Source organism: Electrophorus electricus, chromosome 11 (assembly GCF_041902795.1).
Source record: "Electrophorus electricus isolate QZ-2024a chromosome 11, ASM4190279v1, whole genome shotgun sequence".
Taxonomy (NCBI): Eukaryota; Metazoa; Chordata; class Actinopteri; order Gymnotiformes; family Gymnotidae; genus Electrophorus; species Electrophorus electricus.
In genome coordinates this window covers 5,901,875-5,919,647 of record NC_137507.1, presented here as the reverse complement: position 1 = coordinate 5,919,647, position 17,773 = coordinate 5,901,875, and the positions used below count along the sequence as shown (strand labels likewise).

At 40.2% G+C, this 17,773-nt stretch overlaps 1 protein-coding gene across 2 annotated transcripts in view; it reads left to right on the top strand.

The window, feature by feature from the left end:
• Positions 1-17,559, top strand: part of znf407 (zinc finger protein 407) — an 84,460-nt gene extending 66,901 nt beyond the window's left edge. The window contains exon 9 of one of the 2 annotated variants that reach the window (XM_035528654.2): positions 12,233-17,559. In XM_035528654.2, coding sequence (XP_035384547.1) covers positions 12,233-13,167 — 935 coding nt within the window. In that variant the 3' untranslated portion in view covers positions 13,168-17,559. Of the gene's footprint in view, position 1; positions 6,078-12,232 lie in introns of those variants that run through there. The other variant, XM_081723454.1, reaches the window with a different exon arrangement.
• The last annotated feature ends 214 nt before the right edge of the window (positions 17,560-17,773 follow it).

The window sequence follows — 17,773 nt, the reverse complement described above, 5'->3', positions numbered from 1 at the left end:
GATGCTGCAGCCTTCTGTGCAGATTTTAGTATAGACCTAGGATTATCTGTTGATTTAAATTACCTTGCAAAAAATGTAAAACAGCTATTTCCTCACAACCTTTAAACTGATAATACTTTCCTTTTATGCTTCATTAAGAAGGCTTGGCTATTGCACGTAATCATTCTGTAGTCTGTTTATCTCCAGTGAGCTTCAATCTCTGCTCGTGTGTATATGTGTGCATGTGTACATATGTGAGTTTATTCATTGGCCTGTTGTAAGCCTTCTGCCAGGAGATTCCCACACCAAACATTCATCATTTCTCATCATTTCAGTTATCATATTTATCACATTTATTTTTCTTGCCCTCAACCAGCAAAAATGTTAATCCCCCCTCACCCCCTCCCCTGCCCACCGTATTCTTTTTATACTTATCTATTTACTCCCCCCAGGCAAGATGTGTGCTGCCACTCTTACTGAGTGACAGCAGTCAAGTGGCCTACAGAAATCTTTGTTTGTTTATTTATTTATTTTTTGGTCAGCCATTTGGCTGGTGTTGATGGCCCTATCTGGAAACCCAATTTATTGCTGTTTCTGTGGGTACTGGGTGTTGTCACTCACCATGAATGACAGCTCTCAGGGTCAAGCCTTGGCAGTGTGACTGGCTCAGTACACACAGCTTTCTTTCCCTTTGCTTCTCTGCATCTCACATTGGTTCATGCACACATACATTAACTTACACAGTCATGAACGTTTGCCTCTTTTCATTAAATCTTTTTTGAGTGAGAAGCTGACCAAGGTGCTTTGTAATAAACTGCAGCACATTATGACACATTGATCTGATCATGAGGTAGAGCCATGCATTATTAAGTCTCTATTCTGCCTGTTCTCTATTCTGAGGAATATGCACTTCAGTTTATACTATATTCCCAGCCTAACTGTCCCACAATATTTTGTTCTTTTACTTGTTCTTCATCATTTGCAAGTGCAGTTCCCCCCAGCGCTTTTAAAATGTAAACATACTCAGAAAATAAACATACTATAATCTGTATCTAAACCATCACAATTGTGGTGATGTATATGACTGCTTTATCTATATGGGTGTAATAGAGGTGTTTGTAGAGGTGTTTGGTTGCTCTATCTGTAAATGGGTGATGTGTGACTGCTTTGCTTCTAAACAGGATTTGTTGTGCTTGGAGGTTTCTGTACAATTTTTTCAATATAATAATATGATTACTTTTTATCAGTCTGATAATTTTGTGAAACTGATTGAATGAATGATTGTGCATGTCACTTTCTGTCACTTTCTTATCTATTAGTCCATTGGAGTGAAAATCACAGTGAATGTTGTACTTTTGTTTTCTATCTTGTCTGATTCATTTTCAAACTGTATAATTTTAAACATTCCAGAAAAAAATGTAAAAACACAAAAACAAAGTACTTGCAAAAGTCTGTCATTCATTGACCAGAAATATTGACACAGCACTGTTCTCTTGTGCACAGGAATCACTTCCCTGGTTTGTCCTTAAATAATTTAAAAACATGAGTGTTTGTTTTTATTATTATTTACATTTATATATCGCCTTTCCCATACTCAAGGACACTTTACTGACATATATATAGACCTTATGCATTTTGCACTTCTAGTTATCAGCATTCATCCCTGTATTCTACAGTATTCTAGTTCATTGGTATGTCTGATTCTAACTTACTGTACTGTACTAGGATATATTCTATGAGTAAAGGACAAAGCACTTTTGTAAGTTGCTCTGAATTAGAGCGTCTGCTCTCTCTATATATATATATAAAAGCTGTGTTACAGTGACTCACACACCAATGCAAAGTGGCAGCCAATTTCTCTCTATCTGTAATGGTGGCAGCACAGAGAGAGTGAGAGGGGAGGCTGACATAAAGTGATCTTTATTTTCCATCAATTAAACGGCTGCGAAGCCTTTGACCACAAGAAAACCAAACAGCGTTGCGCTTGGTCGTAGTGCGTATCTCTAAGGTCCACTGATATGCAGTGCTAACATGAGGAACCTGTGGGCTTACATAATGAAAGAAGGAAACAAGGAATAGGTGAGACAGGTTAATAGATGGGTGGTTGGGAGCATGGCAGGTGTGTGGTGTGATCCTGAACAGGAGTGGGCATGTCCCTCCTGCTGGCTGACTGGCCTACCATGACACTATCAGAAACCACAGCCGCTTGGGGCAACTGATGCAGGGGAAGGAGGTTAAGACCAGGATAGAGCCATCACTGGACATACATGCACATGTGTCTATATATACATGCACACATATCTGTATATACTTACACACAGGTCACATTCATACAGGACAATTTAGAGTATCCAATCAACCTAACCTCTGTGTTTTTGGACTGTTGGAGGAAACCAAAGATCCTGGAGGAAAACCCACACAGACACGGAGAGAACATGGAAACTCCACCCAGATAGGGCTCAAACCCAAGACCCTAGCACTGAGAGGCAAATGTGCTAACCACCAAGCATTCCTTTGGGTGTGTTTTGCAATATTGGGAAGGCTATTTTAAGAATCTGCAAAAAATGAAGCCCAGGAATATTAACACTGTCCTTCTGAAAGAATAAGCTAGCTAGACTTGAAGCTAGTGACATGGCAAAGATAACTATATTGAAGGTACATAATACCATCTCTTCTGCTAACTCTAAATAATAATCAGATGATGCTGCCAGTTTATCAGAAATTATTTTCTCAGCAGTAACTTATTTGACCTGCTTCCAACTTGAATAATTCAAAATATATATTGTGTAAGCTAAGTAAATATAATGGAGAATTTATCAGTGCTAGACTACTACTGGGCCCATAAAGTAGTTTTACTACTGATTTACTACTGATAAAGTATTTTTACTACTGAAAGTCACTGATTTTAAAAATTAGCAGCTCTTCACAGCCCTAATGGAATTTGGAAGTTAAACTAAACATTAAAGATGCCACTTCCCTGTTTTTGGCCCAGATATTCAGAAGACACAATAGCTTCCATCTGCACTCCAGGTCTTCTGTCACTCATTTTGTTTATCCAGCTCAATTCATTTACTGTGGTTGGCATGAATTGTATTCTTACCCAAGTGTGATAGCTATTGTAATGTTTTATCACAGATACAAAGCTTTCTTTCTACATTCAATAATACAGACTGTGAATATTTGTACACTGCTTTGGAGATTTTTTTTTCCTAGAACAGCACTCAGTCTTCAACTAGGAGCAGAGTTACTTCTCTTAATCTCAAATTCTTGGGTCTAAAAAACTAGCAGATCAGAGACACACTGAATACAGCACATGGAATGGAGTTAAATTCAGAACATTACATCTCTCCCCATTTTCAGAAAAAAAGGAAATGTGTAGAGTTGGAAATACAATCACTCATGCAGAATATTATATTGCATTTGGAACAGGACACTAAACCAGAATTAACAGCATTTTTTTTTCTTTTTTAAACAGTAACCTCTTAGACATCTGGTATCTTACAGTAATGTCCACCCTGCATTTCATCTATCAGAAACTGCGGCAGCTGTTGGTATCTTCATAGGGTGTGCTGTGCTGTGTGTGTGTGTGTGTTACTTTTCTGTCCTGGAGCAATATGTATGTAGATGTTTCCATCACAGGCACTATACTTTAGTAAGTGCAAGACCGAGCTTGAACAATGAAGTGTTCCTCGTAATGGATTTGCATGGATGAGATGCCTTTACCAAGGATCCTTCCCACTATGTAGGGTTCCATATCCTAGGGTTCCATAATTTGTTCCCTCTTTCTGGTTGACGACAAAGGAACTAACCTTCAGGTTCCAGGACAGAAGGCCTTACTGTTTTGTTTTGGTTGGCTTGATCTTTCATGCACTGTTTTGGCTTTTCATCAGTTTGCTGATTTGATGTCACTCGGTGAGGTAGACATGATGGGCAGGGTTGTGCGAAGCTAGCAACCAAATATTGAGTTGTGCTGTAAGGTGTAGCTCTGTAGTTTCGAAGAAAATTGTACATAGATTTTTTTCATGACTTTCCTTCGACATGTAGCTGTGATGGTTTTCATGGAATACTCTGCCTCTGCATTAGTTGCTGGCCAGTAAGGTGTTACTTTGATGTCTGAATCACAGATATTGACTGAAATTTTGACCAATGAAAGTGGGCTGTTATCAGTATTTACAGTTTCAGGAATTCCACGGGACAAGATAATCTTGTCCATTTTTGGAATAACAGTGGTAGCAGAAGTGGCTTTCACAATTTCTACCTCAAGGTATCTTGAGCATTCATGATCAACTATTAGTAAGTATTCTCCACATGGAAATGGACCTATGAAATCTATGGAGACATCAAGCCATGGACCCTTAGGAATTTTTGAGCAGTTCCCTGTGGTTTTGTAATGTGACAGCTTGGCGAGAAACAGAGTGTGGAACTGCTCTTTCCACTATGCTGTCTATACCTTGAAACCATATTTTCTCCCTCGGTAGCTGCTTAAATGTGAGCAAGGGGAATAGCTTTTTCTTGCAGTGAGGCTGGTTAGAGACTACATCTGCTCCTCACTACCTGCCACCCTAGACCAACTGCAATTTGCATAATGGAAGTGCAGATCCACTGATGATGCAATAGCCCTGACACTATACACCATTCTCTTCCATCTAGATAAGAGGAACACATATTTGAGAATGCTGTTTGTGGACTATAGCTCAGCATTCAACACCATCATCCCCTCGAGGCTCAACATTAACCTCTAGGTTTCCAACAGGGATCTAGGTCCCAGCAGCTCTTTCTGCATCTGGATCCTGAATTTCCTGACGGGCCGACGCACGGTAGTAAGGATGGGCAGTTTGGATGATTTAGCTGTATGTCTTTCAACAGCACATTGGCAGGGGAATTCACTGTTAGTTCATCCTTTATATGGAAAAGAGTCTGTGTGATGGTCGTGTCGAAGGAGTGGGATGCCTAGACAAGTCTTCTTAATCAAATGAGTATTTATCAACACAACAAATACAAACTGAAAATAGCAACGCGATGAACAGAGTAAGACTCTAAACAGTAACAATACAACGACCTTAACAACATGAAGCAACACTTGTGTTAACTCACGATACATGGTATACACTGGGTTAATCACCGAAACCAGACAGCAGAACAATAGGGATTTAAATACATGTGTTAACAAGGAACATAACAGGTGTGACAAGGACAATTAATACAGCAGGGGCGTGATGACGGACAGACACGCATACACGGTTAAGAGTCTAGGTTAGGGGGCCGTACCGTGACACTATGAATCTATGATGTTGGCAGAAGCAAGGAGATCCTTAATGACAAGTCTTGTTAAGGTCAGCTTAATATGAGAAGACAGTCAATAAAACTCAAGATGTTGTTAACAATACACACAGTGATTTGAGGCTTTTCTTTTGCTCATTGCATTTTCCATATATGAGTTATATTGTTACTGATGTTCAGTTGTTCCAGTCACTTCCATGGCCACAGCTGTATAAAATCAAGCACACCAATCACCTAGGCATGCAGACTGCTTCTACAAACATTTGTGAAAGAATGGGTCACTTTCAGGAGCTCATTGAATTTCTGAGTGGTACTGTGATAGTACGCCACCTGTGCAACAAGTCCAGTCGTGAAATTTCCTCCCTACTAAATATTCCACACTCAACTGTCAGTGGTATTATAACAAAGTGGAAGTGATTATGAACGACAGCAACTCAGCCACGAAGTGGTTGGCCACGTAAAATGACAGAGTGGCATCAGCAGATGCTGAGGCACACAGTGCGCAGAGGTCACCAACTTTCTGCAGAGTCAATCGCTACAGACCTCCAAACTTCATGTGCCCTTCAGATTAGGTCAAGAACTGTGTGAAACAGGGCTTCATGGAATGGGTTTCCATGGCCAAGTAGTTGCAGCCAAGCCTTACATCACCAAGAGCAATGCAAAGCATCAGATGCAGTGGTGTAAAACACGCCACCACTGGACTCTGGAGCAGTGGAGACATGTTCTCTGGAGTGACGAATCATGCTTCTCTGTCTGGCAATACGATGGACGAGTCTGGGTTTGGCGGTTGTCAAGAGAACAGTACTTGTCTGACTGCATTCTGCCAAGTGTAATGTTGTGGAGGGGGGGATTATGGTGTGGGGTTGTTTTTCAGGAGTTGGGCTTGGCCCCTTAGTTCCAGTGAAAGGAACTGTTAGTGCTTCAGCACACTGTCATTCCTAAATCCCCAGTCATCTAGTTGTAAAGTTAAACATTCAAATGTAAAATGAAAATACAGACTTCAGAACTAGTTAACGAGAATAGCTGGTCCTGTCCTTTATTGTAGGTTTACAAGCATTATTGAGTCACCCTCCAGAGAATGTTTAACAATCAAACAAACCCACATTTTTATACATTGGTCAGAAGTGATTGTTTTCACCCCACCTTTTTACATACTAATGTTTGCATTTGCCACCATTACATCCAAACCATACATTAGTCAAGCTATGCAAACTGATATTCAACACCCACACCAGTTGGAACCCATTACCACCACATCCCAAGAGAAGACTTCTCTTAAACTTGTCCTAGAGAAGATTGTTTTTCTGTACCGTCCTGAGCCTGCTGGAGAGGTCATATATCTTACCCTGAGGTCCACCAAAGCCTACCCAGGATCCTTTGCTGAAGCCTGCAGAGGCCTCTACAGAGGCCCTGTATGCAAATCATTCTGAAAGGACACAATCTCTATACTCCCTTATGTTTTATGTTATTAATCTGTCTAATGCACTGTTAGGCCTCTTTTCCCTGTTATCACTCTTTTTATTACCTCAACACCAAGAAATTTTGGACAATTTCATGCTCCAAACTTTGTGGAAATAGTTTGGGGATGGCCCCTTCTTATTCCAACATGACAAGGTCCACAAAGACATGGATGAGCGAGCTTGGTGTGGAAGAACTTTACTGGCCTGCACAGAGTCCTGACCTCAGTCCGATAGAATACCTTTGGGATGAATTAGAGCGGAGACTGTGAGCCAGGCCTTCTTGTGCAACATTAGTGTCTGACCTCACAAATGCGCTTCTGGAAGAATGGTCAAAAATTCCCATAAACACACTCCTAAACCTTGTGGAAAGCCTAACCATTCAAAATGTTACCCAACATTTGAAGGAGCATTTACCTGCTCTCACTGGACTTGTCTTTGTTTAATGTTAGGATGCTGCATTGCTAGTTTCACCAGCTAGCTAGCTTTTGTTGGAAGGTTCGTGGCATAACCCACTTCCCCCTTACGATGGCTGTGAGGCCACAACACAATGGAAGAAGTTTCCGGAGGACACGCAGAGGGGATGGAATCTAGCAATAACCGAGTAGCTGATGAAAAATAATTATATTTGTGATTGCCATGCATGTATCACTGGTTCTGTTGATACAGAATGAACAACAGACCTAATCATGCTCCAAATTCTTGCACATTTACTCTTTCTAGGTTGTACAGAATGTAGCCTTATAGAACACAAAGAAATTTAATCTAATGCAACTAAGTTTCTGTATTAATACCTAGTTAGCTAGCTAGATACATTCAGAATGTGTTACTTATTTACAGAATAGATTACATTTTCATTCAGGTTTGATCATTTAGCTGGTCTGCTACAATGGCCAATTTGTACTAACTTATCTGAAGTGTGATGTTTTTACATTCAAAATATGGTTTGAAATCAGTAACACTCTAAATGAAGATGTATCGACAGAACTTGTGTTGTATTAGACAGTATCTTATTAGGTTGAACTGGATTGTAAAAATAGGAATACTATGTATGTAGCTAGCTAGTTATTTACTGGCAGGGTCAGGTTTATATTTGTGTTAAATCGCATTTGCTTTATTAGATTTCTTTAAGGCTGCTTTCTTTACGACCTCACAGTAGCAATATATGCAAGAATGCATAGCACAAATAGGCCAATTGTTCATTTTGTACCATAATAACAATTTGTGTATTTTCAGCAAGATGTTTCTTTTGCAGTGCAGCTGGTAACTTATAACATGGGTCTTCCCAGGCACTGTAAATAACACGTTTTTAACTACGTCTACTACACTGCAATAATGACATATCTGTCTGCATAGCCAGTTGTTGCTATGGCAGCAATGAAATTAGGAAACTCAAAGAAAAAGTACTCATCTACACTCTTGGAACTTTATTACACCATGGAATGAATGTTTTAATATAAACATCTACTTTGTCATATATAAACTGGCTCCTCCTACTACTAATTCAGAAGCATGTTATTTGCACAGCTGATTAAGGATCTCTGTCCAAAACATTGTTTCTTTGGCAATTCTCTGTAAAGGGATGTATATGGTCAGCAACATTACTCAGGTAGGCTGTGGCATTTAAATGATGTTCTGTTGGTATTAAGGGGCCAAAGTGTGCCCAGAAAATATCCCTCACTCCTTTACACAACCACTACCATCATGAACCATTGATACAAGGCAGGATAGATCCATAATTTCATGTTGTTTATACCAAATTCTCACCCTACCATCCAAATGTCGCAACAGAAATGGAGACTTATCAGACCAAGAAACATTTTTCCAATCTTCTATTGTCCAATTTTGGTGAGCTCATGTGAATTATAGCCTCCATAGTATTTTCTTAACTGACAAGAGTGGCACCCGGTGTGGTCTTCTACTATAGCCCATCTGCTTCTAGGTTCGACATGTTGTGCGTTCAGAGATGCTCTTCTGCATACCTTGGTTGTAATGAGTGAACCATACTTTTTTGAGCTGATATTGAACCAGTCTGGCCATTCTCCTCTGACCTCTGGAAACAACTTTCCTCTTTCATCCAAAGAACTACTGCTCACTGAATATTTTCTCTTTTTTTCATCCCATTCTTAGGGTTTTTTTCCCTAGGGGGTTTTAGGATGGCGGGTGTGTGTGTTTGTGTGTGTGAAGAGGCATTTGTGGGGTTTAATTGCTTTGTTGTTCAGTAGAATTAGGAGGAGTGGATGGTATAGGGTTGGTAGGTTTTGTATTAAGGTGAGCATAAAGTAGGTTTTGTGTGAGGTGGGATTAAAATGGCAGAGGATTAGGAGGGAAATGCAGCATAGTGCTGGCACAACAGCCCTGCCTCTTTCTCTTACTCTCTATTTCGCGCTCTGTGTTATATACATAGGTATGAGGGTAATGAGACTGCATGAGCATGTAATGTGTGGTTACTAGTCTCACATGAATGAGAACGAGCATGCCTGGTCAATAGGCTTAGAATGCCCTGGGGAACTATTGATTTTAGGAGAGCATGTGGGCTACACTTCTCTAATTGATTCTTTACCAGCCTGTAGCAAACAAAATACTCTGCTGTATTTGATTGCTTTGGTTTAATAATGTTTTTATGGTGTGCGTGGTTTTTTTTAGTCTCTAAAATGGTGTTTTAGTTGTATGAATGCACTGAACTCTCCCTTAGAACCAGGCCATCAGAACTGCACACTTATTATTGTAATGCTAATACATATTTTATTGTAGAAATTCATTATAATGATAGTAAGCCCTTTGTAGGACAGATTCAGTACTCTCATACACTGCTCTTTAGTATGTATGGGAGTATATGAGCATCTGTGTGTAGTTTGTATGTTAGTAGCTGCCTCTAATAGACACATCCATGATGAAAGAGCCTCGCTTGGGCCACAGCATCCATTTCACATTTGCTTCAATCAATTATTCAGCAGAACAACCAATTAAAAAATTAGGGAGATAGCACGGTCAGGACCTCTTTCAGATGGGCCACCACTAGACACCTCTTATTGAATAACTGGTCCAATTAATTTAGCAATAATGTCCACACATCCACATATTCATGCACCCTTCCACACAGTGAATAACCAGTCTATGTCCACCCATCCACACATGCTTCCAAACATTTAGTGACTAGTCAGTGTCAACGCATTAACACATCCTTCCACACAGTTAGTGTCCAGTTTATGTTCACACATTCACTCACCTCTTTGCATCTTATATATTTTTATATATTTTGTACTTTCGGACAATCTGCAAGCATGCAGTCTCTAACTTGAAAAAATGAGCATTTAAAACAAAGAATTATTGAAGCCAATGGCACACACTGTTCTATGACTGACAACCTGTCCACAACTTCCAGCTTCAATGCATGATGGCTGATCCAATTTCTGTGGGGGACAGTGCAACCCCCCACCTCTGACATGTCTCTTAGTGCTATGATGTTTTGAATGTACTGGTTGCCAGAGTTACCCTTACCACAATACTCCTGCCTACTGGTACAAAAAATCCAGGGACTCCATCTCTGGGGTGCTTTCCTCCAGGAGTTCACTGCTGAGAACACTGCCACCCACCTGAAAATCCTGCCAGAAACCATGCCTTGCTGAGACTTCTGCTGGTGTAAAACAGGAGCACAAATGGCTCCCATGCGCCTTACACACACTTTTTTTGCACCTAGAATAGCCTGAGGCAAAGCCATATACCAGTTTGGTTTCAGAGTAAGTCATACTTTAGCCCTCCCTGTATGATAGTCAGTCATTTTAATTGAAAGCCAAGAGCTTTTACAGAGCTTCTGCATATGGTGCCATGTAACAGCCACCTGTGTTCGAGAATTAATAGATTTTCATAAAGTTGTCAATGAGAAATGCGTTCATTCTACACAGCGGTAGAATGTTCAGTATTTCATGAGCTTTCTTTCAATTATATTGGCTTCACAGGTCATAAGAGAGAGGGTGTCTCTGGGGACTTTTTAAAGAGTGCTTTAAGAAATTTAGAAGACCTGAGCACAAACACTGTATCTCTATATGCAGTATTGTTTGTAATAAATAGCTTAAGTATAATATGAAGAGACTTTTTCACTTTCAGTCACTTTTCCTTTCACCCTCCTTTCTTACTTTACAAACAGTGATGTGTAAGGTAAGATGGTGCTGAAATAAAACTGGCCTTGTATAGATAACACATAAAATGATGTCAGTTCACAAAGGAAAACAAAAGTTGTTCTAATCAAAAGACCTAATAAAAATCAATGTTTTTAAATTGAGGAAAGGGTAGCGGTTAATGGTCATGTTAGCTTTTGAACAAAAAAAAAAAAAAGATTTCATCCAGCTGGGGGATGGATTTGTGTAGGCATAGCACAGTGGCAACAATTATATAACTGAATACTAATTCCAGGATAGGACAGGTAGAATAATACAAGTTTTTCTCTAGTGCTGTTTGTTTTACTCACTAACACAGTGGGAGCATTTTTCACAGAGGCTGTTAGAACACAGGATTCAGAGGACATAATGCTAACCTCTTCTAGGTCATTTTAACAACCTATATGTACTACTGTATATTTGTTGCCAGGGTGATTACAGCAGTATGCCTTGAATCCCTTTGTTCTGTTTTTTTTGTCCTCAGACCTAAGGGGTATAGGGGACAGAAAAGTATATGTGATATTTTGTAACCAGCCCAAGGATAGAAGGGGTGGTTTACATAATTCTGATGCTGAGACATCAATCAGACCAAAACATCTAGACTTCTGTGTCATTCTAATAAATGAATGCCATCAAAACTGCATCACCTACACACAAGCTCTAAAACAGGAAAACACAGAAACCCCTGAGAGAGAGAGAGAGAGAGAGAGAGAGAGAGAGAGAGAGAGAGAGTGAGAGTGTAACGCGTGGTGGCCCGAGTCCCGCAGGGCGCGAGGCAGGACGCACAAACTCCTCCAACTGGGACGAACATTTATTAACATTTAAAGACATAAAGGCACTCACACTTATCACAAACAAGAAACATGAAACGGTTAACGCTAAACAAACACAATACACAAGAATACATCTAACAGAAACGCGTTACATCTAGACATTATGCCGACAATAACCAACGCCCTGCACACTTTAACATTGGTTTATATACATAAAGATGAACGAGGTGCAGGTGTGGTTACAAACAAGACAGTCCTCCCATTGCACATGGCGGGCCAAACCACGTGACTCGCGGGAGGCGAGCATTCCGTGACAAAGAGAAAATATTGCTGGAATGCAAATAGCCAGGGATAGGAGTGGGACATCTACCCATTACAATAAACCCACACAGACTAATCCCCCAGCTGGCCCATGGTCTGTGCTGTATTAGCTGAACCAGAAGGTGATGTCCCATAGCCTGCTTTCTGTTTAAAAAAAAAAAAAAAAAAATGTACTGTATAATTACTTAATAAAGTTGTTGTGTATGCAATAAAAACTGTTGTGATGCAGATAATATGTAATTGTTTTGCTGTCTCTGCATGGCAGGAATTGTGTCCAAGTCCTTTGAATGTCGTCTGAAGGGCCAGGGGGCATCATATGTGGAGGCTGAAACTGCATTTACACCTGATGAGGGTCGGCAAGGTGTGGAGGCTCTCCAGCAGGTCATCATCATTCAAGGTTACGGGGAGGGTGAAGTGATGGAACAGGCCTTGGAAGAGTCTGCAGCTGCCACTTTGCAGACCCTGGCCATGTCTGGCCATGTGGCGGAGGTGTTGCACATCACTGAGGATGGCCAGGTCATTCCATGTGACCACAAAGTGGCATCGTCAGGGGCCCAGCTGACCCAAGGGCCGATCCAGCTGCCTGAAGGAGCAACACAGTATGTGCTAGTAAATCCATCTGGATCGGCGCCAGTGCTGGGGGACCAAGTAGAACACACACTGCACGAGAGAGGCCAGAACCTGGTCAGGGGCAGCCAGATGGTGACAGAGTCATCCACAGCCTTGGATGCCCTGCTCTGTGCAGTATCAGAACTTGGACAAAAAAGTGAGGCTAATGAGTCTGAGATCATCACTAATACGGTGGGAGAAAATGGCACAAATCAAGGTGAGAGACATGGGGAGGTAGAAGTTTACAGTGAGGTTTTACAAAGTGAGGGTGTGGAGTCTATTGGTGTGGTGGCACAAGTGGTGGGCCATACCCACAAGGCCACAGCTGAGGGAGTGGTGCAGGAGGTGCTGCAGTTTGCTGCCAATCAGCTAATGATGAAGGAGGGGCTAACTCAGGTGATTGTGAATGACGAGGGCACACATTATATAGTAACAGAGCTGGATGACTCCACCCTGCAGGTGGAAGGTACTGTATATACACAGCAAGAGGTGGCAAGACCCGAGGAGGGCCAAGTGGAAACAGTAGAGCAGTCTAATGAGGTTCCAGTCACATATTCACATATCAGCCTTAAACAAGATGCTCAGGAATGATGAGGGTGGAACTGGAGAGCTTGTGATCTCGTTTGGCTCACCCAGTAGTTTTGGCGCCATCCTCCTATTATGATATGCATAGCTAACTCAGGAACCTTTTTTGGCTTAACACAGTAGAACAGGCTGGCTTGGCTGCAGTGCATACACTAAGATGAATAAGACAGTATAAGGCCATTTATGCCTGAATAATGTCCCATAACCACATTCTTTGCAGTTGTAGAAAGCCCCTTTTAATCCTACTGAACATTTTGCATTATTATAACAAACTAAAACTTTTTAGACAGTAAAGTAGGAGGAATTGTTGTACCTTGAAATCTCCAAACCAGTTGTAGAATGTAGATTTTTACATACTTCGAATGTATCACTGTTCAAAACTATTCAGAAAAAGGTACATTATCATTTATATTAAGGGGATATTCTGGCTTAATTGTAACTTGATCTCCATCTACTACAGTTGTAATGAACTGTTTACTATCACAGACAAAAATTCAGTGCATCTGCATGTACTCAAAACTGAAAATGACTTACTTGAAACACCCTAAATGGCCAGCATTTAGAATGTAAAAAACACGTCTTGTAGAACACTTCTGATACATTCTATTTGTAAATGAAATTTTTAGAGATTGAAATTCAGAAATTTTCTGGTGGAACAATTTGTGGTTCTCTAAAAGCACCAGTAAATGTAGCAAGAATACATAAAACATTCAATTTTGTTTAGAAATAAATTTGTTTTCTGCTTGCCATGCTGGTGCTATTTTTCAGTTTTGCATGTTTTTTGTTGTATAGTTTTTTGTCTGTGCTAATACAGTTCACAAAGATTTTGGTAGATAAAGATTAGGGGAAAAGCCACATATATGTCAAAATAAAAATGCATTTGAAACAAATTTTGTATAAGTATTGCAGAATTTGTGTTGTTTTTGAATTGTTTCTAAGCTCTTTTCCTGTTTCTTTTTTACTGCATATTGAAGGCTTTCAAAAGGCTGACTTTTCTGACTGGTCAAATGCATAGTGAGAGTTCAGTGGTGGTTGTCACACTCCACTAGACTACACACTCTGCACCATTCCTCAGTACTGCGATCATTCCACGGGTTCATTGCTTATAATGGTTTTTAATAAATTTGAAGTGCTTAATTTCATAAATTGTTTCACATATTCTTGTTAGTTTACCTGGAAAACGTCTATTGGAATAGATAAGGTTTTAGAATGAGCTGTGCTGTTTGACACAAGATGACTTGTTTTTACAGTGCATTCTGCAGCAAATACTGTGCATGGAATACTGTTTGCCTTGCAATCATTTTTCGGTAAAGTGAGCTTAGGATGTGTGAATGTGTCTTTTCTTCTGTTTTATATGTAAATTATTTTTGTTGTTTATTGAATTATGGTTATAAAGGGCATGGCTATGTTTATGTTCTACTGATAAAGGTTTGTGTGCATTGATTGTTACCAAAATATAGATCAGTCTTTAATTGCAAATCTAGTGTCTTTGTGATATTCTGGAATCTCCATTCTGTCATATTTTCACTCTAAAAATGAAGTTAATATTTAAAGCATTAAGTGATTTAGTACTACATGTTGCACTTGTTATATATATTACAAAAATATACATTTTTAGAAAAACAAGGTCAAAATATTTAGCAGCAAAGATTGTATGGAGTTCTGTCTGTCTGTGTATAATGCTACCCTACGAACAGTGGTGTGTGTGTGTGTGTGTGTGTGTGTGTGTGTGTGTGTGTGTGTGTGGTAGAAAGGAGAGAAATTAGCTGCTGTCAAGTAATGATGAGTTCATTTCCTGCCAACAAAGCTGAACTGATGGAAACCTACTAGAGAGACAGAGAGACAAAATTGTATATATTTCAGTGTAGTTAGTTATATTGCCTTGTATTGCCTTGATACCCAGATCCACTGTAGAATTAACTGTCCTTCATGAAAGATATCAGTCTATCTTGTGAGTCTCAGCCACACAACCATTTGATTAAAACAAGGTAGTAATTCAAATAGGGAATTATGTGCATCTGGTAAATGGCTCCGTACTGCACAAATAGTTAGCCGATAGTTTGGTCCATGATCAAGCTTTTCCATAACCTGTTTGTATATATGTTTGTTTCTATATATTTTACAACTGTGGCTTGTAAACTGCACTAAATTGATTAGTGTTACTGGTAGCTTGCCTATTATCAAATTTATTTTGATTGTGTCATTATAGTCCATTATAGTCTAATCTTCAGCACTACTTTGCTGCATCAACATTGACTGTTACCTGATTAACAGTCTTGCCTTTGATCACATTAACTTTTCCATTTATGATACAAACATACATTTTAGTTAAAACAGATTTATAGTTTGCTTTATAGTTTGCTCTCTATATTGCTAACTTGAAGTTGTGAGCAAACTGAAGAAACACCTACAATGTTCAATGGATGCAACAATAATTCACTGAATGCTATTCCCTGAAAGACCCAACATGTATATTTAAGTGCAGTGGTAGCAGAGAGGTTGAGATACTTAACTAGCAATCAGAAGGTTGCTGGTTTATGCCCCACCACTGCCAAGTTGCCCCTGTTGGGCCCCTGAGCAAGGCCCTTAACCCTCAATTACTAAAGTTTGTAATGGCCCGAGTGCCATGGGGTGTTGAGCAGGACACACAGACTTCCTTGACGATGTGAAACATTTAATGACAAAACGTCAAGGATATTCATGGAACTCACACATAATAACACTAACGGACAAGAATACACAAACAGTAACAATGACAACATAAAATGATACAAACGCTGAGTTACACTAACAGTGGCTACACACTCATTGACACTAACATTCTACACCAACACTAACAATGACCAACCTTGAGGCCCATGCTGACAGGGCTTTAAATAAACAGACATACACTCAACATTAACCCTGTGCAGGTGCGTGCCATCTTGGAGGGCGTGGCAACAAACGTAAATTCCCCTGCACGCATTGGGCCATACCACGTGACTCGTGGATGGGGGGAGTTGTGCTCAGTCATAATTGCAAGTTGCTTTGGATAAGTGTCAGCTAAGTGCCGTAAATGTACATAAGGAGAGGAATTTTTTTTGGTTTTTTTTTGCAATTACTTTTGCATTTACTGGCTGTCACAACCAAAATTATCAGACTCATTTTAAAAAATTGCAATTAAAAAAAATCTGAAGGGGCATCATTCATCCGTTTAAATAGGCACAATGTCTCTTTAGCCATCTTTAATAGACACTGGCAAGAAAGAAAGATTCGCCTTGGAGTGTGCAGTTCATACTCTTCTAGTCGTAGATGGACATAGGGTTCTTTTGTGTTTAAATCGGCAATGCTTGCCTCTGGAGATTATTCTTTGCACCTAAGGAACACTCATTTCACCATATACACAGCATCAAACTGCCCCCTCTACCCTCTCTTGCTCACACAGACCTGCTTCTTTACTGCTTTGCACACAATGCCTGGATATGGCTCTACTTTACAGCTGAGATCAGAGAGACCAAAGAAACCTCAGGAACTCTTTAAACACACATGCACACCTACCCCCAACCTCCAGGCCCGCCAGAGGATCACACAGAGGCAGCTTGGCAGGAGTGTTGGGGGTGAATAAGCTGTCAGCGCTGCATGGGAGGGGCCACACTGAGACAGAGTTGAAGGAACAATAGCTGCATGTCAGATTCCCAGAGTTCATAATCTGCTGCTGCTGACCAAGCAGTGCTGGAAGCCTCCTGAGTCCAAAAGCAGCACCCCACAGGCCTGCATCTGCCTGACTACAGACAGAGTTAAAAGCAGGCAAGGGGTGAGAAGCAAAGAAAAGGAGGATGATACAAAAAGAAAGCTAAGCAGAGATGAAAAAAGCCAACAGAACCAAGGGGAGTGAAATCACATGTTGAAACTGAAGTTCCACAAAGAGAGATAGAGGGTCAAAGGAAGAGACAGATATCAAATAGAAAACCAAATAGAAAAACAGGAGGCCTATAGCAGACATTAAACCAAGAAATCTGGTTCAATTCAGTGGATATTTATGTGGTCACTAGAAGAATTTGAACACTGAAAGATTCAGAACTTCTGCTTAGGGAACATCCACCACTTCACTATTTCACCTTAAACACCCCCTCCACCCCCTTACAAACAGAATAGGGCACATCTTCACATCCCTCATACACCCTGCTAAGGGCACCAATATAGGTTTTCTGTATTGAAATCTATGCTAGGTGCCGCAAGGGGTCCTGCCTTTCTGGCTTCTATATTTACCATTACACCAATTACATATACATCCCAGAAATGCTAACAGCAAGCAGCAGTAATGTATGTGTTTGTCTATGTTCTGTGTCTATCATATACATGGGCTACCCAAACTGTTTTTGCTTCCTTTCTGAAATATATTATCATTGTAACTCGTGATTTGATATGCTGTGTGTTTCTTTAATTTGTTGATGCCATGTTCATGGATATGCATTGTGTCATCACATTAGCTGTATGTAGCTATGCTTAGCTGCTGTGTCCCCTGTCGCTAAATTTCTGTGAAGGCAATTAGAATCAAAGATACAACTGTCAGCTGATTTAATCTCTATTAGCTGAGTCAAGAATGAACTCAGGGCCTCCACTTCAATTCAAT